Source organism: Aquarana catesbeiana, linkage group LG01, assembly GCF_042186555.1.
Source record: "Aquarana catesbeiana isolate 2022-GZ linkage group LG01, ASM4218655v1, whole genome shotgun sequence".
Taxonomy (NCBI): Eukaryota; Metazoa; Chordata; class Amphibia; order Anura; family Ranidae; genus Aquarana; species Aquarana catesbeiana.
The window spans coordinates 329,486,816-329,513,552 of NC_133324.1; the positions used below are offsets into that span (position 1 = coordinate 329,486,816).

The following is a 26,737-nucleotide window of genomic DNA, read 5'->3' on the forward strand; positions in this document are numbered from 1 at the left end:
ACTCCTCAAGGGACACATTGACCAATGTTGCTCAAGCAATGTTAGCAGTGACATATATGCGTTTAATTATATAAAATGTGCCAAAGACAAACCACAGACAGTACACAGGACAGTAAACAAGAAACAAATATGGGAAACAATAGAAGTTAATCATTAGATGTTACAAGTACTTTATACACACAGAAATGTATTTTCAGTATCCTCTAAAACAATCTAAAGGAAATGGACTTCTTCAGCAAGTGAAAGTAAGGGCGGTATTGATTGTACAAATTCTTAACAGCAAAACTGTACTTGTACCACTTCAAAACAAACAGAAAGCTACACTTAGACTGATTGTGCGTCCTCATAGTAATTAGAGGACAAATTCTAGAGCTCCTTCCCAGACAAGCAGATGGCACAGGCTGTACCAAGCCTTGCAGAACAGACTATACCATTCCACAAAATTGTCCGACATAGGTTGCTCCATCGAATGTAAAAAAAAACAAAAAACAAAAAAACAAAAATAAAAGGGTTAGGAATGTACCATAAATGATATAAAATAAACAAGAATAATATAAGCATGATATCTAATTAGAAACAGATAGATGTACCATATATAACCATATAAAGGTTTTTTTAAGGAATAATATATCTCAGGTCTCTCTTTGCTATGGTATCAAAACACTTTTGTGGGGATTGTCTCCATTCTTTGCTGTGAATCTCATTCTTTCCTGTGGAGAGGATACAATCAATACATCTCTTTCATAAACACATCTCCCTCAGGCTTCCAGGCAGGTTTTATTGATCTTCGAGTACCAGGTTAGACCCTGTCCATTGCATTTAGAAACGTAGGTGGGAGGGCACTGATAATGGGAATGTGGTTCCAGAGTGACAAATACACATATCACATAAGGAAAAAAAATATTTTACACAGGAATGGATTCCTCCTATATAAGTATTGTATTCTTATTTGGAGACAAGCAAACAAAAATGTCATAAATAGCAAACTCTCAGGACTTCACGATCCAATCCCTCGAGAGACCTAAGTCTAACACAAACGAGCAGTCTACTGTTTATAAAAGCTTCCAAGACTCTGCGGTCCTTTCTTACAGCTGGTCTTTCACAAGAGATGACAATGGGACCACAGTATCCTAAAAGCTTGCTGTTCTTCATTGGTTTAGTCTCTCTCGGAGAAAAACATATGTAAGAATAACTATTAGTTCACCTGATACAATGCCATTATAGAGAATTTAACTACTGCGCATTTATTATACCATAAGTAACATTGGTTAAAAGAAAAAGTGCAATCCCCATAAAGGAAGACTATATATTCTCACCAAAAAGGCACAATAGTTGAGAATAAGTGAGAAAATTGCGCTAGCTATACATACTTTGGAAGCCGATAACAATGTTACAGGTCAAGTTTATCAAAACCTAACACTTGTTTTTCTCATACAGCTTTGAATATCTGGCTTGTGCAGTTTGAACGATTCAAGCTTTATTGCTTTAAAACTTTTGTTAGGGTCAGGCTGTATGGGTGTCATCATCCAGTTTCTTGTTTTAATCCCGTTTAATAGTAATATATCAGGCTATTTGCAGCAGGTGTGCATAGTGCATTATATGTGACATCATCCCTTATATATTTCATAATATTAAAAATACTTCTATGCTCTAATAGGAGATGCAACGTGATATAGTTATATGGATTTTCCTATCGAGTACCATTAGTATATCCTATTTAGGGAAGTTACTGTTTATGATATTGGTTAAGTATTCATAGCAGGCGATGGTTATAAATAAAAGAACCATATTAATAGCTGTGTTACAAAGCTGACATACCAGATTATATTTAGCTTAAACAGCCAGTTGTTATGCTATATAAGATCAATAAAATGTTTTTTCCTAGGTATAGTTCAGTATTTATGAGAAATCTGAATGGAAGTACAAAATAATTAAAGTCTGATACTCACTGCTAAAAATTCCAATTGAGATGCAGCACATTTTCAATAAAAAAGCACCCCACTATACAAACTACCCATCTAGTTTTAGTTAAGAGTGATAGGGCCAGGATGCATGTAAATTCTATTCTCCTTTGCAGCCACACTGTTTAAAGCTAAACAGCTAAATGCACAAATACATACAGTATATGTGAACAGTTTTACCTGACAAAATCTTTGTAATTCTTTGTAGTCTCCCCTGTCAGATAGCATAACCAGGTTGGTTAACGCCCTTTCCTTTTTTACAGTTAAGCAAAACATATTGGTCACCAACCCACCACCCAGACGGTTGTTGTTACATTAAGGATTAGTATGGAGATGACTAGTTCTCTGCACTGCTATTTGCTGATTGGCACACACTTCTGCCCTCCCCTCTCCCAATCTAAGCCCTGCTGTGTAGGAGATGACAGAAAATTGTATAAAAACAGATTCCAGTACTTTATCCATATGGAAAATAACCTAACATTCTTTGGGAATTCCAGTTTAGTTTTTAGTTTTAGTAACAAAACAGTTATGCCCACTTAACCACTCAATTACATAGCTGTGACCCACTTGGCAATGAGATTTTCTACCTTGGAAAAGTTCCTTGTGTCTCTTGGCTTGAGATTGAACAGCTTTTGACAATGCCATCCTGGACTGCCCAGGTGTCCTCCCACCTGGCAGATAGAAAGCATAGCAGCATGGAGTGCTTTCATAGAAAACATTTACCAAGAGCGATTCTGCAGGGACAGAAATCCTGCAGTAGGCACGGATATTTGCCATAGCAGTCATTATTTTTAACCATGTGCTGTTATTTCTGAAAATCACAGGCATTATGGTAAATACCAATAATTAATAATATGTGAAATGAGCATAGTAAAACATAAATCAAGAGAAAACAGGACAAATTCTTAGATGCAGGCTATCATTATGACATCCCTGGCTCCATGTGCTAGTCCACAAGTTAAGTGAACAATATATCAATGGGCTTTAGTAGGGAAGAGGGCTCAATAATTGTAAAAGATTACATATAACCTTAAGGTTTTTTGCAAATGCCCATGATTTTCTGACAACTAACAGTCTCAAGAAGGAATTGAATTAATCGCAAAGAATAGCATAAAATCTGTCAGGCCGACAACTTATTCTAATTGAAACAGATAGAGACAGGCAGAAAACACAGATAGGACATCTTGGTGCAAAATCTGAATGGTCCTACAGGAGGATTGGACACTGCCAACCAAAAAAAACTTCAGAGCGGCTGAGGATAACCCCTACTAATACCAGTGATGAGAGTACGATTATACACACAGAGGGATGGAACCCCTGTGTCCCTTCAATGGACACCAAGAAAAGGATTTTTCATTGAGTACAAAAATCCTCTTTTCTTTCACATCCATGGAAGGAAACAAGAAGTCTTCAACCTTCAGGGTGCCTAAAGGCCATCTAAGTGAGGAGTGGGCAAAACAGCAAGCTATTCTTACAGGGAAAAAAATAACAGGAGACTGCCTGCAGCCCTAGAACTGCCTGACGGACCTTACACCTGAAGCTGGCATTAAATGAGATTGCAACTTAGTGAACATCTGAACAGAAGACCAGGAGGCAGCCATGCAAATCTAGGAAACAGTTGCTTGGTTGTGAAAAGCCCAAGAAGCACTCAATAGTAGCATGTGCCTTGACAGGAAAGGGTGGAACTCAATCCTTTGGGCCATAAACTTGGATGATAGTTTGTCTGATGATGGTGAAACAAGAAGCAAGTGTACCTTTACTTGCACCACATTGGATGGCAAAAAGGGAATCAGCCTTTCTGAAAAAAGCAGTCACCAAGAGACAGACTCTCAGAACCCAACAACATCCAGACAATGGAGGGAAATTTCCATTAGGTGAACTGTAGCTGGACAAATGAATGGAAGAACAATGCCCTAGTTTGGGTGAAAGGCAGAAACTGTTTTTATAAGAGGGAAGTTGTGTGCCTTAACACCATGTTGTCCCTATGTAAAATCAGAAAGGTTCCTTGCAGGATAGGGCCATCAGTTCAGACACTCACCTTACAGAGATGATGGGTACAGGAATATCACCTTGTGAATGAGGGTAGAGAAAGGAATGTCTCCAGTTGGTTCAAATGGCAGTTTCTGAATCACAGAGAGAATCAGATTCTGATTCCACAGAGTCAAAGGGGAATTACATAGGAGACTCTCCGTACAAAGGTCTTAATCAAGAAGTGAAAGGCCAACGATCTTTGAAACAGGATAGAAAGAGGATAAACCTGATCTATAATAGTGCTAAGAGCCAAACTCAGCTGCAGAAAGAGAGGATTGATCCCTACAGAGAAACTCCTAGGGGGTAAGCACCCAAGACTCACACAAAATGAAGGATGCCTTCCATGTCCAAGGATGTACCTTGTGGAAAGTATATTTTGTGGCTTGTAGCACCATGGACATTTGTGAAAGATGTCTCTCAAACATAGGCTTCAATAGCCCTGCCATTAAAGTCAGCAACCATGAAGGACAGCAGATCAGTGCTTGAGAGAGAAAAGACCTTGAAGATCTGGCACTGCCTATGCCGAACTATCCTCCAGGAGTCTCATGAGGTTCGTGCACCATGGGAAAGCCTCTAGGAGCACAAGGCAACAGGATTAAATGCTGCAGACATCAGCACCATAAGGAAATGTGCTGCAAGCAACCCCAGAGTCAAAAGTAATGTGTGAGCTGATAAAGCCTGTTACAGCGAGGCTTTCCTCCTTGTGTTTAAAATTAGACATAGTGCAACAACACAAATTAAGGTTCAGGGTACGAGATAAGGCCCCAGGTACTCATGAGACACAGACAGCTGGTAGTTAATGAGAACTGAATGTTAATGAGAACCTGTAGGCAGGTAGCAGGAACATACCAAACCTCAACATTCTACATAGCTCATTGCAAGCAGGAGCACAAGTGGGGAGTTGCTTTCTTGACACTGAGTGGATGGAAACAGAGTCACGAAACTCATTCCACTCCGTGAATGACATCAGTGCTCAGTTCCACAGCATTAACCCCTCTTGCATTTGAAACTGGTGGGAAACGGGGATTTTTAAAAAATGCCCAGCAACCTTATACTTGAGGTAGCTCCCAGTACTTGGCTGCTCAGGCCTGCTCATAAAGTGAGTCTTCAGAGACAGGGTAAGCACTAATGCAGTGGCAGCAGCTCTAGATCTGGAAAGTGTTCTCTGACTAAATTTAAACCAGAACGGAGTCTGGAAAAAAGGTGCTAGCAAATTTAGACCTGAAAAGAATGAGTTGATTCTCCTAGGACACTAGTGTTAGTAGTAGCAGGGGTTATTCTGACCTACACTTTTTTTGTTTGCCAGTGTCCAGTCCTCTTGCAAGCTGTAGTATAATCCCACAATGGATGAGAAAAAAAAGCTGATTTCTTGGATGTTCCAATGACAAATCTTAGAATCATTGTGATTAAGCATACACACACTGTAAACCATATTTCTACACCATGATGGTCCCCAAATCTCTTTGACGTTTCCTTGTACTGAAATTTTAAATTAAGAGTGTACAAAAATGATGTGACCATTGTTTGCACCTTCAGTTAACAGAGATGAAGTCCTTGGCTTTTAGAGAAAAAAAGTACTGATCTTCTGAAGCTAGCTTTCCTTCGATTTGACAGGACATAATTTTATAATTGTCATAGGCTTTGTTAGTGGTCTTAGTTTCCAGAAAAGTCAGTCACCAAGGAGGGAGTGATGATTTTTGCGTTTCTGACAGCATTGTATTTGGTGCATTGTGTATACGAATTATATTTTTTAGCACTGTCGTCTGTTGAGGTCATTGATATGCTGATTATGTAGTCCTTTTGGTCAGTGGTTATGGCACTGTGCAGGCAATTTATGTTCATTTATTATGAGCTTTGGAAATGATTTTTCTTTACACAGAAGTGGAAGGGAAGATTGCTTCAATGGTTAGATCCTAAAAAAGATGGACACATGGAGTGTTGTAAATGATATGCTCTGACCTTGGAGATGTAAAAATCAATAAGAAGGCCAGTGAATACAATTTACCTTTGGCTTTTCTCCTTCCATGATGGGTGAGATTGATTTGAGGCACACAGGTCCACCTAAACACCAAACATAAATCACATAAGACAGAATGCAACAAATAATCAGCTTCCAAACATTATTTATGATATAAAATGTATGTTAAAAACCAGTGGTCATGGCTCCAAAGTTTTTCTGAATCATTGCATTGTGTGCTTATAATTTTCTGTTCTACCAGCTTTAATATGGCACTGTAGTTTGAACACGTTTTTTCTTCCAATCAAAAATCTCCTGTTAGATATTCTACAGTGTAAAAGTGGATTTTTTTTATTGCTATGACTAACAGAAACAATTTGATTCAATCGGTTCTAGTTATGAGCCGCAATATAACTCTTTTTTTAAGACACTGTTACTGTTCTGTATATAATTTATCTAAAAATTCCATCGTGAAATCGGTGAATATTGGGAGCATTTCTCACTACTTTCTATCTTAGAGACACAGCAGGAAGTGAGAAAAAGATCCCATATTGACATTTGTCACTGAGCCAGGAGTTCCTTTTCTGGTGACAGCTGTAAAATTGTAGATTTTCCTTTACTATTTTTCCTAGTGACAATGGTCAGACAGACAGAAAATAAGAATGAATGTATCAAAATGGGACACAGACAGCAATACAAACTCAACAGAATGACTAACCCTTCCATACTCTACCCAAAACTGGGAAAAAAATCTGTCTGAAGAGAATGAGAAAGGGGCTCCTGTAGATAAAAACAAACTGTGTAGCTTTGACTAAAATTGGATAATGTGCTTGGTTTAGGTGTAGGCAATTTACACACCTTCTGAAACCTGACTGAAAAACTCCTAGATATAGCATCATCCCATCCTGTCTTGTGGCTAGAACATTTCTAAGGCACTCATGGCTGATTCAAACCCCCTCTCTCCTCTGTCGCAGTAGCACTGAGCTTTAAAGAGTAACTCCACTTTTGTGGAACATTCCCCTCTGGGTGATCTATGTACATTGCAAGGAAGTTAACACACTTTGTTTCAGATTCCTGCCTTTTTGTTATTCTGAAGAAAACCCTGTGTGTTTGTCTGTGTCCATATGGTAAGTAAATCTAATGGAAGTGATTTCTTAATTATGAATCAACTGCTGCACCTGCAGGGCTCTAATGAGGAAAATTGCAGAGTTTGCATCCCTTTAAACGTGATTTCCTACTGGGAGTATTTCACCAAAAATGACATTTTTGTTGCAGGAGATGCCTGATATCTGACTTGTATCTTAGTGTAGACTTATGGGAAAATCAGTGAGCCAATCACACCAGCAGGAAATTATGTTCATGGGGGCCGTTTTGTACACATTCTGTGTACAGAACACCTCCAGGTAGCCATATTGCATTGTATTTTACAGAAAATTACAGAGCTGCAGATTAAAAAAGAAAATTAATTTTTAATATTCAATTACAATATGACTTGTGTCGCAATTGTATATGCTATATTATTATTTTTTATTTGCTATTTTTCTTTCCCCCACGAAAGTGGAGTTATCATTTAAGGCAGGATCCCTACATACATAATGCCTTATCCCACTATTCTTCCTCTTTGTCTTGTAGAGAACAGTGTGCTAGAGCGGTTTTGCATGCTGGTCCTTGACTTGCCTTGTTGCTGCCAATCTCACCAATGTAATCACACTCTAACCACTGTAAGACTAGCACTCATGTCACCAGAAAGTGATATGGCCCACCCACATTCCAGCATTGGAGAAAGGAGGACTAGGTTGCTGGCTTTCAGGGGACCATGAAGAAGGGTAGATATTGCTGCATGTTGACTGATTTTTTTTTTCTCAAGAGTGGACAGTGGTCTGTAATGATCTGGACTAAAAGGGAATTAGGCTGTATTCTTTTTTCCTTTTTAGTGGCTGGAGTTCTGCTTTATACAAATGTTTTAGACTAGCACATATCTAAGTACAATGGGGTTAAGGGGTATTTATGTTTAGTATGCCACTGCAAATTTAATAAATGCCTAATAAGTATTGAAAGGATAGATAAAGCTTTAGTCCCGTTTAAATTGTATAGAAAGGAGACGGACCGTGCCTACATAGACTAATATAGAAAAAGGTCTTTGGCAGACCCAAGAAAGTCCTTTGGGAGGACACAAATATTTAAACAGTACTGTTTCTCCTTTTGGAAGGAGAATAGTCTATGAGGTAAATCCACCGTGACCCAAAACGTTTCTGCTTATAGTTTCTGTCGCTTAGAAGTATAAGATAATTTGTTGTGTGGATCAGACGATTGTAAGGCAAGACAGTCGTTCCCCACTGTCAATATAGGTCAAAAAACATGGTAAAGAAGTTCCTTCCCCTCCTCCCAACCCTGGGGAAACATGTAAAGATTATGTAGCTAGGGTTTGTGGTACGGATTGTGAGTTCATAGTCCCCTGGGTATCAAATCTCGGGGTGGGCTGAAACTATGCATAGCTCCGATTCTTTCCCCTGGGATAGTGATAATGAAATGTGCAATGCTTTTATGTACCTTAAAACTGCAATGGTCACAGCTCCTGGACTTGGATTAACTGAATATGGCAAGATGCTTCACTTGTTTGCCAGGGACAACTGTAAAACAATGGCGGGGGTCCTAGCACAGGAGCATGGGGGCAAACATTTTGTTTTTTGAGGGTTGTGCCTACGCCAGTGCAGGGCATGCTGGCGTGTCTCAGAGCTCTGGCATCCTGTGCGATGGTGGTGGAAATGGCTACATCATTCACTCTTGGACATGCCACCACCCTACACACCACTCAATGTATCCATTCTACTAAAGAATATCCATACCCAGCACATTTCAGCCCAGAGGCTGAGCAGTTATGAAGTAATTTTACTTTCTAACCCGAAACTTGAGATAAAATATGCCTCTCCCACTTCTGGCCCAGCTCCAATCCTGAATGCCTTGCTAGGCTTGAAAGGTGAGGAAGATGAGTTAGTGCCTCAAGATGAATGCATGGACCTCATCCATCAAGACGCATCCCCCAGACCAGACATGTCTTCAACTGCTCTCCCTGGACCACAGAATGTCTTTGTGGATGGGTCTTGTTCAAGACTAAATGATAACACATACCATGCAGGGTATGCTGTTGTCCAACTGCCTGATAAAATACTGGAAGCAAACCCTGTCCCATTCCAATCAGCACAAGCTGCAGAACTTATAGTCCTTACTAGAGATTGTCAGCTTTTTGAAGGACAGGATGTAAACATCTACACTGACTCCAAGTACACATTCGGTGTTGCGCACGATTTTGGAATTATATGGAAAAAAAGGGGCTACACAGCAGCAGATTTAAAATCCATCTCACATTCCACACTTGTCACAAGCCTGTTAGAAGCCATACAACTACCAAAATCCATTGCTATATTGCACTGTAAGGCACATACAGGTCAGCAAGATGACATAACCAAGGGAAATGCTTTAGCTGACAAAGCAGCAAGAGAGGCAGCATCCACACAGCCAGCAGACATCCAAATGCCATTGCTCTCACCTGAAATCCCACTCCTAGATCAAACATTGCATGATCTCCAAACATATGCTATCCTTTCACGTATAAGGTGTGAATTTGGGTCTCGTAAAACATGTATGCAATCTATCCATAATGACCCTAACTATGCAGGCTAATTCAGGCTAAAAGCAGTATTAAAAACACTGATTGGGTGGCAAATATAGTAATCTAAACTACCAAATCAGTTTTTAGTTTAGACAAAAGAATCGGTTACTGCAGTTTATACAAGCCTGATGTTGTAGAAGATGGCAATCACTATGTTATTAGCAAAGGGTATAAATAATCTAAAGCGTTTCTTGCCTGTGAAAGAGTCACCTCCCTCTTCACTGATTTTATCAGGAAGAGAGACTCCTCCAGGTGAACGCAGCCTCCGAGGGCTTGGCCCTGATGTAAGTGCAAGAGAAGATGGTGGAGAAGAGCTGTGCTCACAGGAGGTAAGAGGTACAGATGCTCTGGTACGGGATCCTAGAAGAGAAAATTGCTACAGTAAAGTGTACCCAATAACAAAAATGTAATATATTGCAGCTTACCAATCTTTATTTATGGTAGCTGCATTCATTTTCTTTTTTCAAGCTTTTTACTATAGAAGCTCCATGATTTGGACTACATATATATACTGTATCTTTCCTTGACTTACCTCTTGCGGTCAGGAGAACGCCAACTGTCCGTTCACTTATTGCATTGAATCCAGCTTTTATGTCAAGGAAAGAACGGTGACTGGAACCAATTGTAGAGGTGTCCTGTGTGCGGTGCTCTGGATATAGATTAAATAAAAACAGAAAAAGTTTAGAGTTTTAGTAAAAATCCCTGAATTATTTCAGGTTTCAGCTCATCCAGAGTCATCATTTTTTCACCTTATCAGGACTGATGAGACATATGCTAAAATCACATCCATAATATTTTACTGATGACCTTACATACAGATTTTAACATTTCTAGCAGTGTGAGTGCCAACATAGATAATACTGGAAACTATTTTTTCATATTTTTAGTCTACAATTTCAGCTTGAGTGAGAATAGCGGATTCAAAACGTTCACATCTATAATAATAGTATACAACTGTTTAAACACTCAACAATTTAGAATGTTAATGAGCTTTGGTGCTTAAGGACTAGTTAGAGGATATTAACATAAATGTAAGATCTAAAAAGAAAAAGTAGAAAACACATTGAGATAAGCAATAAAAAGGAAGAGCCTCCAGGAATGGCATCTGAAGGTCAAACTGTTGTGCTAAGGAAGAATAATGAGAAACGGTGGAACATCCCAGCTCTGAGGGTAAGATGAACCTTATTTCACTTTGTTTACGGCCCAAATTCAGTCAAAATGTTGTTTTAATTTTGGATAGAATGAGTGTTAGAACCCATGTCAAGCCTTTATAGCTACTCCTTATCCCTGTTTGAAGCCATCTCCCACCACTTCCTGTGTCATGGTGTCACTGGGACAGGAAGTAACTAGAGATACACATACAGCTGAGACATTTTCCAAAACTATTTTTTTTCTAGAGATGGGCTTTTAAGTGGAAGAAAAGCCTAAGCTCCAGTCCGGTCACGTGATTCCACAGCTCCGTCTCCCTGTGTAAGTGAGCAGTTCTTGCAGGGGAGAGAAGGGAGTGTCTCACAAACAAACAAAAGATTTTCTAGCACACTTACCAGCCAGCCTGTTTTGCAAGTTGGCTGGTAAGTGTGCTGGGAAATCTTTTGTTTGTTTGTGATTTGCATTGCCCTTCCATGTGCACCTTATTGCAAAGGCCAGTTATAGGTTGGGATGGTTGCCACTTTTTTGTACAGTTGGTTGAATTGGGTGCGGGGATGCACTAGATGTCTTTGCTGCCATTGTACTTTTGCTGGGCGACACGTGTGTCCCTGTACCTTTAAGGAGTAGTGGGCTCCTTCCAGGCATACCTGCCCTTAATCTATCCATTATTATATGTGCTCCTACTATGGAGGCTCTGGAAATTTAGAGTTAGGACCACAGTATATACAAAGATACCTTTGCATGGGCACTGCGGCTTATGCATATATTTGCAAATGTGTGTAAACAAGACCCTCCGTTTTTTCTTAGACAGTGTCAATTTGATTGTTTTGCAGGCTGGCTGGTAAGTGTGCTGGGAAATCTTTTGTTTGTTTGTGATGTGCATCGCCCTTCCATGTGCACCTTGCTGCAAAGGCCAGTTATAGGTTGGGGTGGTTGCCACTTCTTTTTTTTTTTTAGAGAGGAGGGAGAGCCAGCAGCGGCTGGCCTATGGAAGCCTATGAATGATGGCACGGCTTTTAGAATTCCCAGCCGTAGTCGAGCACTCGCTGAGCCAGAGTTGCAGAATCACCGGAGCAGATTTAAAATAGGTAAGTACCAGTGGCGGCTGCTCCATAAGGGGTGCAGGGGCCCTAATCCATGCGCCAGGCCCCTAATCTACATGCAGGGCACCGGACATATGGATTTCCAATATTTTTTTTTTTTAAGCCCACGATTAGAGCCTGAGGCTCTAATTGGCTTTAAAAAAGGGTGGGCTAGGGGTGCAGAGCACTACACCCTGAGCCCACCCACTTGTGTAACAATAGCAAATTAACATTCACTATTTTCTTCCTGCTTCTCCTCCTGGTCAATCAGGAAGCGGGTCTTAAGAACATATTGGCTAGGAGGAAAAGCAACCGTATTGGTCGCCGAGGGAGGAGTAGACGCAGGGGAAAGCCAAAGCTGCCTGGGACCTAGATAGGGTAAGTGCGGGGCTGGTGGGAGGACGGGCAAGCGACGGGGGGGATTCGGTCTACCGAGCGACAAGGGGGGGGAGGGTGGTTCGACTGATGGACCAACTGACGGACCGACTGAACGGGGGGGTGTGTGTATGCTTGCGCCCCCCCCTCTAAAAAAAAATGGAGCACCCGCCGCCATTGGTAAGTACATTAATCTTTTTTATACAGGTAGGAGGAGGGGGAGGGAACATTTTTAAGAATAGTTAGATTTAGGCTTTTCTTCTGTTTTAAGCAATTTTCCTGGGTTTGGAAATCAGTTCCCCTTGCCCACACTAAAAAAAAAAATGAAATGTTTAGTGTATTTTTTATTTTGTTCATATTGCACAAGATTAGGAAAGCAATGTTATTTCTGATGTTACTCTGTGGGCTACTTTGACTGTTGTCTTAGAACTTATCACCCCTAAGTTTACACAGCTCCTCAAGCATTCCTTAGAAACGTAAAATCCCACAAGTTCTAAGATAACTCAATTTATGTTGTAATATATTGGAAATTGGATTGCTACACATGCACAATTACTTTGAACAGGAATTACATGATACGCTGATTTAAATGGGGGTTTGTTATTGAACATCAGCTCCCCAAACTGGGAAGACTGGATCTTATGTGAACAGAGGATTCTTCTCAGATTCACCAGCAGAGGGCAGTCTTATCATAGTTTACAGCAAGCCAAAACAAGGGCTAGACCTACAGAGACTTGCTGAGAAGCAGGATAAGTGATAAACCAAATGTGTGTATGTCACTTACAGGCAGGGCAACAAAGGTCTAAGCCTGGTGTACAGAAAAGACACTACAGAATTAGCTGATGTAATAGAATCTTTGTTTCTGCAGTGTTCCCAGATATTTCTAGCAAACATCAATGAACAAAAAAAATGATGTGTGATATGCTGAATAGCTGGGCTTCCTTGGTTTTAGGACTGACCTGAAGACTCTTGGGCTGATGTACAATAAGAGTTCAGTTGTGTAAAAATTCACTTCAATTATCCAATTATGCATAGGTGGAAAAAGTAATCATGCTTTTCAAAAAAATTGGGTAATTGAAGTAAAAATTCACAATGTATTGTGTAAAGATTCTCAACTCCTTTAGTAAATACCTTCTCCAATGTGCCTCTTCAAGTTCCACATGAAGTGTATAAGTATTTTTTTTCAAAGTCAATAACATCTGTTTTGAATAAAGATACTATTGGAATTAGGCTACTTTTACAGAGGCGCTTTACAGGAGCTATATCGCTAAAAATAGCGCCTGCAAAGCACCTCTCCTGTCACTCCAGTGTGAAAGCCTGAGTGCCCACACTGGAGCAGTGCGCTTGCGGGACGTTAAAAAAAGTGCTGTAAGCAGCATTTCCGGGGACCTTTAGGAGAGGTGTATACACCGCTCCTGAAGCACCCCTGCCATTGAAATCAATGGAAGTGCCTCGGCAGCGGCGCTTTGAACCCTTTATTCGCCCGCTAGTGGAAGTCAAAAGCACCCGGCTAGCGTCCAAAAAGTGCCACTAAAACTAGTGGTGCTTTACCGCTGACACCCCCGCGCCTCAGTGTGAAAGTGCCCTTATAGACATTTCAATAATTATTATTCTTTCAAATGATAAATTATATTTAAAGCCATTTTCATGGTCTTAAAGTGTTACTAAACCCACAACAGTAAAATCAGTCTGTACATGCTTGTTATACTCACTGTGGAATTTAAGGGGTTAATCCTCTGCATCGTGTAAAAAAGCTGTTTTATCCTGTATGGACAGATCCTCCCCTCCTTGCAATGTCTATCTGGGGAAAGCCAGCTAACACAGGCAGGGTAGCCGACCAGCACATGCTCAGTTGCGTCTTTTATGCTGGAGAGAACATTCACTTGTTGATCAGAGTCACATGATAGTGATCCATTCTGAACTCTCAGCACTGGAGGAACTGTGCAGTTTATCTTGTAACCGTGGTATACAGATCATCCAAAAGGGTATATAGTGGCAGTATTTTAATGTAAAAAAATAATGTTTAGGCTGAGGGCACGGGGGGGGGGGGGGGTTGGACGGATGAACTATTTTCATATTACTGGGTTTAGTTAGTAACATTTTAAGCTTTTGGCATACAGTTTATAGAAAGAGGGTGTAATATAAATGACACATTTTCTCAAAGAATCAATTTCCAATGAATATTGGTAACTGGATTTCAGCTAATTTGCTGGCATCACATTAAATGGTATAGCTCTACCTTGAAACAACCCCGTACATATTCTTTAAGTAGGTTTAGGAGAATAGTGATGGTTTAGGAAAATATGGTATGCAGGCAAACAGTGAAACTTGGAGATATGAACTCCAGGCAAATATTGAACAAAAAAAAACAAGGAATGCAGTTATGTTTCTATTTAAAAATTATTAAATACATTTTAAATGCCAAGATCTAATACCTGAATCTGTCTTGATATCAGTCTCCAATAATCAGAATATTAATATTAACAGTACAGCAGAACTCAGTCTGGGAGAGAGAAAGCAAGCACTAGGGTCCAATCAGGCTTTGCTGCATGCACATGTGATTACAGTTGGCATACTGACAGTAGGAATGTGCAGAGTGAGGAAAGAGATGATCTTATCAGTGTGCTGCTGTTCCTCCATTGTTCAGTCAACAGGCACTAAATGTCTATTTGTTCAAGCTGGGCTGCTGGTGCAGTGAAGGTTAACAACCTGGCTGTTATTCCTGAAAGTGTGGTTTGGGCCAAAGCATTTGCTGGACCAAATTACACATCTTTTTGCACATAAAGATTTTCATATATGCAAATCAATGTTTTTTTGTTTTTTTTTGTTTTTGCTGTCTGAAGTTCAGCTGGAAATCTTTATTTCTTCCATATCTTTCATATCCTATGTACTTTAACCTCCCTGGCGGTATGATTATTTCAGATTTTAGGTGCTGAAAGCGGTACAATTATTTTGCATGGAAATTTGGTATTTTATATTGTAGGTCTGTAATTCTTAACAATAACACACTTAAATCTGTCCAAACCAGAGTCTAGTAGATATCCCGGGTATGATAAAGTTTGAAACACAAAAACATAAATTATAATATAATAAATAAAAATAAATAATTAAAAAAATAAAAATAAAATAATAATAAAATACATTTGCCCACTATTCACTATCGCTCAATTCTGCAAGTGTTCTAATTTACTATCGCTGTTTTCTAGCTGGTCTAAAACCATTTTTGACGTAAAGGGACACTTTTTGGTTGCTATGGACAATCTCCAGTTTCCAGCCAGAAAGAACAGTATATATAACATAGAACTGCATGCAGGGCATTGGACAAAGCACTGGGGACAAATGGGATGTGAAATAATTTCATACCGTACTGTAATCTGTAAGATTACAGTACTGTATGTGTTATGCTTTTTACAGTTTTTTGAATTTGCCGCCAGGCTCCGCCCCCGTGCGTCGCGCCGCTCGCAGGGAATGGAGCCTGGCACAGAGAGGCTTCGGGCAGAGGACGGAGCCCTCGGACACTGCGGGGGACATCGCAGGATCCCGGGGACAAGGTAAGTAACGCCGCCCCAGGATCCTGCAATGCGATCCCGAGTGTGGCTCGGGGTTACCGCTAATGGGACTAAATTTTAACCCCGAGCCACACTCGGGAAAACCGCCAGGGGGGCTACAGGGGGTTTCACATATGTGAAGAAAGCAGTCCTATGCATGTTACCAAGAGCGGTGAACAACACTGGCGAGCTCCACTTAATTAAAGAGTAACAAGAATGTAAAGGATGTAGAAGGGAGTTTGATAACTATAGATGAAGGAGAATGCAAAGACTGATGTTCCTAGAAAAAAGAACCAGAAATACCCAAGATATTTATGAAAAAAAAAACACTTCGGCCCCAAGGCCCGAATGAAGTATAGACCTTCAGTTATGATGCTGGAGGAAGTAAACAATAACATACAAGTGCAGTGACATAAACGCACTTGTGTTGATGTGATCTGTAAAGCCGGCTAAGCATGGATCGAAATTCGACCAGTTCATCAGGGAAAAGGGATAAGTCTCCCCGCTGTCAGAATACAATAGCTTAGTGGGGAGGTTTCCCACATCAAGTGTGTGGATGGGGGAAATGATTCCATTTTTTTAGTTCAACCTGCTGGTCAAATGAAGAAAACTGACTCATCTATGGACTTCCTAAGTCCCACTGCTGTGGTGGCAGATGGAACTTGTAATCTGTTTTTTCACAGATTCTGTGAATGGTTGTACAGATGGAGCCATGAACAGCTGTGCTTAATTCCAAATGAAATTAGGAAGCTCTGAGAAAAGAACCCCATGATTTAGGTAGCTGAGGGACAGTTTGAGGGTAGAGGCTGAGCCCGAAGCCCACCCAGTTGTGTGAGAATAGCGAATGAATATTCGCTATTCTCACACTGATTCTCCTCCCAGCCAATCAGGAAGCAGGTCGTGAGACCCATTTCCCAATTGGCCAAAAGGAGAAGCGATCTTATTGGCCAAGGGGGAGGAGGGAGGAGATGCACGGCCGTGGGAGAAGCAGGGGGGAAGACCGACCGACCCACCAGCCGTAACAGTCAGACTTCCAGGGATGGCTCACCAACCAGCATCCGGCTCAGCCACCCAGCACTTCCCGGCTCGGATGGGGGGGGGGGGGGGGGGAGGGGAGATCAGAGTCATCCCAGGCAGGACATCTGCCTCCTTAGATAAGAAGGCCATCCGTCTTCCACGGCGGGGGGTGGTGTTCCCCGCATTCATGTCCGTCTCCCTTGGGGCCAGGGGTGGCGTTGGTTTGCTGTGGAATATGACCATGTTTCATGATACCCTCAAAATACCCCCAAAGGTAGAATATACCTGATTTTAAATGTGCTTTATTTTTTTTTACTGTGGCCTTCTGCAGTATTATATGATCAAGGTATGAATGAGCCCTTAATCTATTAACCTCCTTCTACTGTTGTCTGGGGGTGAAAACTGCAAACTGGACTTTATGTATTATAGAAGGCAACAGTTAATATATTTCATAGGAGCTGCTGTTTCATAAAGGATCAAATGAAATAAATAATTCCGTTTACTGTTGTAAAGCACCTGCTTGGTCAGCAAGTATGCACAGAACATTTATCACCCAAAAAACAGTATGTTGTTATGTATGTACAAAGGATTTGAAGAAGTAACTAGACTTCTGCCACCTGCTGGAAACTCATTAAAATTACCTAAAATTCACATCATTTTAAACATTTAAAGAGGACATAAAAGCTTTGGATCTCTTTTTGTTGTCTGTACATATGAAAAAGACCATAAAAATGTGAATAATCAAACCGTGTCAATGTTTTGAAAATGTTTAAAAATGTTTTCATGTATAAGCACATATGTACATGGAGTCAGTTATATTTACTTATCATTTAAGCAGGATTTGCTTCCTGCTGACCTGCTTTTTCTTACTAAAGCTGGCCATACACTGTTATAAAAATCGTTCGACAAAAATGGTTGGATTTCTAAAGATCTGTCGAACGTGCATGTGATAACGCCATCATTGTATCAATAGATGTCGCCCAATTATCGGCATATTATCAATCGATAACATAAACGGTAATTTTTTCATTGATCAATTACATGATCCAGGGTTACATCTTAACAAGCGCATGCGCTGTCGATTTTTTTCGAACAGTTTTTGATCGATTCCACTACTAATGTTTTGAAAATCGTTCGTTTCGGCACAAAAAAAAAAACAACATTTTGGTACCGTTTTTTTGGCATCAAATTTGCATTTTGAGAATCAAAATTTGCCCACTGATGTTTCAAAAGTCGAATGATCAAGCGCATCAAACTCTTTTTCTAATGATTTTCTAACCGCGTATGGCCAGCATAAAAGGGTGTGCCTGGGTAAAAACATGAGATTCTCTGCAAGCTCTAAACACCCATAATACACCTGGTAGTCAGAGACCTTGTCATTTTTGCCTTGGTAAGTGCACATAGTATGTGGTCTGATTTTTTTTTTTTTACGATAGATATGCTATAAACACACATAAACTTTGTTTATAATAAACCTAATGCACATTTGAAAGAAGATATCAATATCTATCAGGTTTTGGTCAGTTCTGTTTTATTTTTTAAAGTACATTAACTTTTAAAACATTTTTTATTATTTTTCCTACCTAAAACAGAAAGGCAAACCATTTGGCAGCATTCACACCAGTGCGTTTCCTAAATGCGCGACAAAACCCCCAAAAATGTGCGTTTTTGTCGCGGATTTTGGAATTGTGCTGAAAATCCGCTGCAATAGCGAGTCGTGCTTGCGGTACCATTAATTGTTAATAGTACCCTGAGTGCACTGAAACAACGACCAAAAAAAGTTCTGGAGCTACTTTGGGGCATTTGTCGCATGCAGGGCAGCCCATTCAAGCGAATGGGCTGCTCCAGGCACGACACACGTGAATGCGTGAGAAACGTGAGTGGGAACATGAGTTCCCAATCAATGGCGTCTCTAGGGGGGGCCAGAGGGGGCCCTGACCCCCCCCCCCCAACATTATGCTGTGCCCCACCATGTGCCCCACCAATAAAAAAAATTTTTTTTCCTTTTTTTTACAAAAAGGCAATGTCTAAGAGGGAGAGTGTCCCCAGTAAGCTCCTGCGGGTGATTCCTCCCCCTCCCTCTGCTCGCTGACACTGCATAATGCGAGCGCTCACACAACCACGGCCACCCGATCTGCTCCTTCCCCTGCATCCTCATTGGCAGGGAGAAGAGAGAGTTGCAGGAAGGACTCCACCAGGACTCTCAGTTACTGAAAAAACAGACTGATTTCTCCCGTCCTTAGGACAGGAGAACCAGCCTGTAAATTCCAGGAGATGCCAGACCAGTGCTGTCAATAGCAGGGGCAGGACAGCAAGAGGAGGCTGGGGAACCCCACAGTGGCAGAATACCAGGGCTCAGTGGCAAGACAACCTTTGCAACTCTGATAGTTCTCCCACTGCTTTGGACCCTTATATTTTCTTGGTATGCTGGTGACCTACATCTCTTGTTTTCTGCCTCCCTGGGGGGCCCAATACAGTAGGAACGGAGCTCACTGCAGAACATGTGAAAGGGCCGTTGTGGGGTCGTAGTAAAGGGCCCCAGGATATATATATATATATATATATAAAATTGCATTTTATAGTTGCCCCCCTACTTTTGTCCCTGTCCCCCCATGTGCCCCCCCTAAATATGAAAGCTGGAGACGCCACTGTTCCCAATACACTGAGGTTTGAATACAGCCTTAGAAAGGCTGGAGCAAGAATCTCATTACATCAATGGCTTTGCAAACCAAGCACATACTAACATACACACTGTAAGCATGCTTTCCTTACTCATGATAGCCCTAAATTCACAAATATTTATTTTACAGTGACAGATGATGTGCTTTTTATATATAGTTGTGTACCTCATTTAGCATGATGTGCCCAGCATTTACCATGACTGGCACTGCGCAAACATCAGTGCATTGTACAACAACCCAACTAGTGTATGATGTGTTAATTACGTCATACCTTAACCACTTCAATACCGGGCACTTTTACCCCCTTCCTGCCCAGGCCAGTTTTCATATTTCAGCGCTGTGAATGACAATTATGTGCACTGATAGGCTGCACTGGTAGGTGGCACTGATGGGCACTGATAGGTGGCATTGATGAGTCACTGACAGGCATCACTGGTGGGCACTGAATGGCATCACTAGCGGGCATCACTGGTGGGCATCGTTATTCATCACTGATGGGGCTGCACTGATAATCATTGCACTAATTATCAGTACAGACCCCCCCCTGTCAGGAGAGCCACTTAACGCCCTGTCAGCACGAGTAGAGGAATGCCGATAACTGGCACTTCCTATTTACACTGTGATCAGCTATGACTGGACACAGCTGATCACGTGAGATGCGGTGTGTCCGATTGACATGACGCACCACGGATCGTGTGCAAGCAGCATGTTGTGAAGGACATCATATGATGTCCGGTCACAACAATGAAACCACTGCCCAGCCGTCATTTTGCTATAGGCCGGGTGGGATGTTGTTAATATAGAACTCAAGAAAAATAATAGGATAAAAGATAAGATAAACATGAAAAGTCCAAAAGATAAAACAACAAAACCAGCTTTTGCTGCAATATTCACCTTTAATCAAGAGATTTCCCCACAGTACTGTGGGCCAACATCATTAAACCCACTTCGCCCAAGCCCAGGTCAACCTAGACCTGCCCTAGTTTGTGACTGAACTGTTAAAGCTGAAGCAGCACAGTGATGTGTTAAAATTTTTCTTTCTGCCCCTTTCAGCTTGGTTCCTAAAAGCACATGAACTGATTGGCTCCTTGCGCTATTACTTCTTTTCACACTCCAGCCCTGCTGTACAGGGTTTGGAAGAGGCTGACAGTACAACCACCCCAACCTATAACTAGCCTTTGTAGGAAGGAGCAAATTCAGGTACTTACACTGCTTACATTTAAAAAAATATATTTATTGGTGCATTAAAGCTTATGTAAACCCTCACCTTGTAAAACATCCCATTCAGTTTAAAATAGAAATGAAAGGCAAAACATTTGTGTGTAGATATAAAAAAATATTATAAACACCTTTTTTTCCCCCTTTTTTATAAGTGACCACAAAATTTTCGTTCTAAGCAACGCAGAGAGGGGAGGGAGGAGAAACAGCAGCACACCAAACTTCCCAGTGATAGGCTGTGCAGGGGGTCTTGTGAGCAGAAGTTCGATCATTGGAGGCGAGCACAGCTAGAGAACTGACCGCGCTGTGCTTGCATACCTAGTGTGGTCAGTGTTTACCAGAAAAGCAGAGGGACTGACAGGAAAACCAAGGATTTCACACAAAGGAAGCAATACAAAGAGAACAGGATACTTTTTCAAACAAGTACATGGTACAACAGGCACATATCAGAAATATAGTTACATAGTTACATAGTTAGTCAGGTTGAAAAAAGACACAAGTCCATCCAGTTCAACCATAAAAAAAAAAAATATCGTACAATCCAATATACCCAATTCTATACCCACAGTTGATCCAGAGGAAGGCAAAAATGTTGGGGTAACATATAATTTATTGAATAATTTCTGAATGTTATATCTGCTTAGAGCTTAGCTTTAAGCCTACCAAGTAGCTGAGCATTTGAAACTAACAGTCACTGAATGGATATTATTCTAGTCATAGACAACCCATCTTAGACATCTCCTAACCAATTGTTCTTAGTGGTTAACTATGAATAGGAAAGGCACCCCGCCATAGCTGTGTGTAGCTATGCAGCCAATAGCACAACACACTGTACATTCTGATATTGGTAATTATACCCAAAAACTGTATTGAAAAAGGATTTATGTAACTTGAAGTTACAGCTTGCTGTCATGGCCAAAGCCACCTGGCCCTTCTCAGTTATCCACCAAAGGAATCCTCCTACAAAGTACAAATTTAAGACTGCCACCTTCAATAAATTCAATAACTTTATGGCCTGGGTACAACCCAAGGCTGCTTACTTGGTACCTCTCTCACATAAGGAACAGGATATGTTTAACTCACCTTTGCTCAACCCTCCTTGATCCCACAAAAGTTTTGTGATCTCATTGGTCCATGCTTCTTTCACATTAGTGGTTTCAGCTTGTAGAAGTAATGTTTCCCTTGATTTCTGACGGCGGAACCAAAGTTCAATCCGTGTATCTCCCTCTGTAGCATTCTCTGTGATGCCCATGTCAGCTGTCTAAATCAGAACAATGTACAATATTAGATTTTGTTTTTTGTGTGAAAGAAACTGGTCCACTAAAAATGATTTAAAACCTGTGTTATGTTTATCTTTGTTGGATCACAATGCAAACCAGTTTAAATTAATAACAAAAACCTTTTAATTCTAGAGGTAATCAAAACCAGACTAAATTTTGGAGTTTTTGTAAGCTCTGACTTACTCAATAATAGCTTTTTGCAAGGTAGGCATACCAAAGTGATGTTTACACCCTGGCACATGACACTTGTGAAGCTTTCATTTAGTATTTATTTTTAAAAACACCCTTAATAACACTCTACTTCGTCCTCCATTACCTCCACCCACTAACTTACTCACTACCCAGGAGATTGCTAATCACTTAAAAAATAAGATTGATGCAATTCATCTCGAGATCTAAACTCTATAGATATCTCCCTCACTTTATACCATTTGTCCTCCTGCACAATCAATACTCTTGTGAGTACATCCCTAAGTGAAATGTCCAAATTGGGCCCGAAGTGTCAATATTTTGTGTGGCCACCATTATTTTCCAGGACTACCTTAACCCTCTTGGGCATGGAGTTCACCAGAGCTTCACAGGTTGCCACTGGAGTCCTCTTCCACTCTTCCATGATGACATCACAGAGCTGGTGGATGTTAGAGCCCATGCGCTCCTCCACCTTCCATTTGATGCCCCACAGATGCTCAATAGGGTTTAGGTCTGAAGACATGCTTGGCCAGTCCATCACCTTTACCAAGGCAGTGGTCATATTGGAGGTGTGTTTGGGGTCGTTATCATGTTGGAATACTGCCCTGTGGCCCAGTCTCTGAAGGGACAGGATCATGCTCTGCTTCAGTATGTCACAGTACATGTTGGCATTCATGGTTCCCTCAATGAAGTGTAGGTCCCCAGTGCCAGCAGCACTTATGCAGCCCCAGACCATGACACTCCCACCACCATGCTTGACTGTAGGCAAGACACACTTGTCTTTGTACTCCTCACCTGGTTGCCACCACACACGCTTGACACCACCTGAACCAAATAAGTTTATCTTGGTCTCATCAGACCACAGGACACGGTTCCAGTAATCCATGTCCTTAGTCTGCTTGTCTTCAGCAAACCGTTTGTGGGCTTTCTTGTGCATCATCTTTAGAAGAGCCTTCCTTCTGGGGGGACAGCCATGCAGACCAATTTGATGCAGTGTGCGGCGTATGGTCTGTGCACTGACAGGCTGACCCCCCACCGCTTCAACCTCTGCAGCAATGCTGGCAGCACTCATACGTCTATTTTCCAAAGACAACCTCTAGATATGATGCTGAGCATGTGCACTCAACTTCTTTGGTCGACCATGGCGAGGCCTGTTCTGAGTGGAACCTGTCCTGTTAAATCGCTGTATGGTCTTGGCCAACGTGCTGCAGCTCAGTTTCGGGATCTTGGCAATCTTCTTATATAGCCTAGGCCATCTTTATGTAGAGCAACATTTCTTTTTTTCAGATCCTCAGAGATCTCTTTGCCATGTTGAACTTCCAGTGACCAGTATGAGAGATTAAGAGTGATAACACCAAATTTAACACACCTGCCCCCAATTCACACCTGAGACCTTGTAACACTAATGAGTCACATGACACCGGGGTGAGGTAAAATGGCTAACTGGGCCCAATTTGGACATTTTCACTTAGGGGTTTACTCACTTTTGTTGCCAGTGGTTTAGACATTAATGGCTTTGTGTTGAGTTATTTTCAGGGGACAACAAATTTACACTGTTATACAAGCTGTACACTCACTACTTTTTAGCAAAGTGTAATTTCTTTAGTGTTGTCCCATGAAAAGATATAATAAGATATTTAAAAAATGTGAGGGGTGTACTCCCTTTTGTGAGATACTGTGTGTGTATATATATATATATATATATATATATATATATATATATATATATATATATATATATATATATATATATATATATATATATATACACACATATATAATTTTTTTAAAATAAATTAATTAATTAAAATGCTTGTTAAAGCGGAGTTCCACCCAAAAGTGGAACTTCCACTTTAAGTACTCCTCACCCCCTGACATGCCACATTTGACACGTCATTTTTTTTGGGGGGGGGGGGGGGGGGGAGTGTGTACCTAGATTAGAGTAGGACTTTCTGTCCCACTTCCTCCTTCCTGCTTCCTGCTTGACCACCTAGGCGACTCCTCCTCTCCCCTCCCTCTCTGCAATCTTCTAGGACACGTCACAGGTCCCAGAAGATTGCCTGGCCACTAGCAACTCGCGCCACTAGCGACTCGCACATGCGCAGTGCACGCCCGGCTGTGAAGCCCAAAGCTGTCACGGCTGGGTGCTATGACGTCGCCGGCGGAGAGGAGGGGGAGAGGAGCGAGGCTCCGGGTGCCCACATCACTGGACTGTGGGACAAGTAAGTGTCTGTTTATTAATAGTCAGTAGCTACACTTTTTGTAGCTGCTGACTTTTAATAAACAGAAAAACGTGTGGAATTCTGCTTTGATAACAATCATTTTCTCCTGTTTGTATATTTTAGATTTAGATATTAGGCAATTTCCAGTACAATGGTCATTTACTGATGCCTGGGAGGGTTAAAACAAGAGACTACAAACTTTCTAACTAACAAATATTTATTGGCTCTAAACTGTGTTTATGTTCGAAACAGTAAAAACAGAAATACTCAAAATTCTATATTTGATACATAATGGGTATTTATGTATGTTTGTGCATCCTAATTGTTTTTTGTGTACTATGTCTGTGTGTGTTGAGGAGTTGTAAAGATTTCTACTTTGCTAGTATGACAAGGGGGCTGATCAACTTCCTATGAGAAAGTAGTGATGGGTACTCTTTATGGTCTATTATGCAGTTTGGGAACAGAATCTTACCAAGCCCCCACGGCTGGGATTTTGACAGCTCTGAATAGTGTATTCTCCAAAGGTCCCAGGCTCATGAATGAGTGAGGGGAGCCCAGGGAGGGTGGCATACTTTGCCACTGAAATGTAGAAGTGATTTGGTTTCTTTACAGCATGGATCTCAAAAGCAGCTAGATTTATACAAAACACGTTTCTAATTGAAATCAGTTGGAAAAATGTGTGAATCCTTGGTGAAAGTTGTGTTAATCTTGTGTGAAAACATTTATAAATAGACCCCAAAGTGTTTGTTCACCGCTCTGCCATAAAAGAATTACAGCGGTGGCAGTGAAGGGGTAAATTCAGCAGAAAACTTGATTGCTAACCACTAAGAGGTTACTGATCAACTCCCAACGCCACTGTGCAACTCATCCCTAGAGATCAGAGTGATCTCCAGAGCGTAGAACCCTAGGAAGAACATGACTTTAATTAACGTCCTCTCGACATGGGGAACTGCCTGAAAATAAATTCATTTACAGTGGGGAGGGGCACTAAGGTGTTAAAATGTGGTCATGTAAGGTTATCTAATTGTTTCATACTGTACATAAGCTGCTCTGTTATATCTGGTTTCTTACTTTGAAAGCCTGTTTAAAGCCATACGTCTCCAGACCTCCCTCTGCTGTCTTTAGTTTGCTTAGCAGAAGCAGTTTTTGGAACAGAAATACATGGCGAAAAGATTTCTTTCTCCCGGATAATACTGTGAACACATCCTTCAGCAAAAGGCGGCCATGTTCCTTCTCATCAACCTAAATAACAAGATGTTAAGAAAAGCCTAATCAACTTCCTGAAAAGAAAAAAATCCACAAAACAACAAAATAGTCAGACATACAAGAAATATGGAAGTGTATGCTTGTTTTTATACCCTTTTTACCCTTTGAATACCCAGTGGAAAGCTTTACATTTTGTTAATTATTTTCAAATTAATTATTTGAGGATCAGCGAAATATGCTGACCCCACGCAGAGAAGAGTTCTCTCTATGCTGTGCAGCATTTTTGTCTGGGGCCTGTCTAAGTTCCTGACACACAATGGTCTCCGGTACCTGGCTAACACATGGTGGTAACTGACCGCTGGAACTCTGGGAGTGAAGGAAAGGATATTTTGGAAATTAGTCTCTACCCATCTGACCTCTGCTAATTTTTCCTCCAGACACATAGGGGGAGATTTACTAAAACTGGAGCACTCAGAATCTGTTGCAGCTGTGCATGGTAGCCAATCAGCTTCAAACTTCATCTTGTTGAGTTAAAGAGATACTAAAGTCTTGTTTTTTTTTTTTTTTGTTTAAAAATAACAATGTTATACTTACCTGCTCTGTGAAGGGGTTTTGCACAGAGCAGCCCAGGTCCTCCTCCTCTCAGCCCCCTTTGATCGGTACTCCTTGTCCCTCCCTATCGCCAAGTGCCCCCACAGCAAGCAGCTTGCTATGGGGGCACCCAAGCCAAGCCGCTGCTCTGTGTCTATTCAGACACGGAGCCGTGCCATGGCCCCACCCCCCCTCCTCATTGGCTCACTGACTTTGACTGACAGCAGTGGGAGCCAATGGCGCCCGCTATGTGTCTCAGCCAGTCAGAAGGGAGAGTCCCGGACAGCCGAGTCTCTTATGCAACATTGCTGCATCGAGATGGGGCTCAGGAAAGTATTTGGGGGCTGAGGTGGGCTGCTGCACACAGAAGGTTTTTTATCTTAATGCATAATGCATTAAGATAAAAAAATCTTTTGCCTTTAGAACCACTTTAAGCTTTGGCAATCAAACCTGGAAGCTGAGGTTTTTATGCAGAGCTGCTCCAGATTTTGCACTCTCCAGTTTTAGTAAATCAACCCAACTGTGGTTTGACAATAGGATGTGGATAAGCCCCCCAGTGC

General features: G+C 41.2%; 1 protein-coding gene across 2 annotated transcripts in view; it reads right to left on the minus strand.

Annotated features, from left to right (window-relative positions):
* Nucleotides 1–41: 41 nt before the first annotated feature.
* ARHGEF40 (Rho guanine nucleotide exchange factor 40) overlaps nucleotides 42–26,737 on the minus strand; it is a 151,382-nt gene continuing 124,686 nt past the window's right edge. For both annotated transcript variants that reach the window (XM_073631216.1, XM_073631206.1), the window contains 6 exons: nucleotides 25,452–25,622; nucleotides 21,773–21,950; nucleotides 10,152–10,268; nucleotides 9,815–9,979; nucleotides 5,998–6,053; nucleotides 42–5,905 (listed from right to left, as the gene is read on the minus strand). In XM_073631216.1, coding sequence (XP_073487317.1) covers nucleotides 5,864–5,905; nucleotides 5,998–6,053; nucleotides 9,815–9,979; nucleotides 10,152–10,268; nucleotides 21,773–21,950; nucleotides 25,452–25,622 — 729 coding nt within the window. In that variant the 3' untranslated portion in view covers nucleotides 42–5,863. The remainder of the gene's footprint in view (nucleotides 5,906–5,997; nucleotides 6,054–9,814; nucleotides 9,980–10,151; nucleotides 10,269–21,772; nucleotides 21,951–25,451; nucleotides 25,623–26,737) is intronic.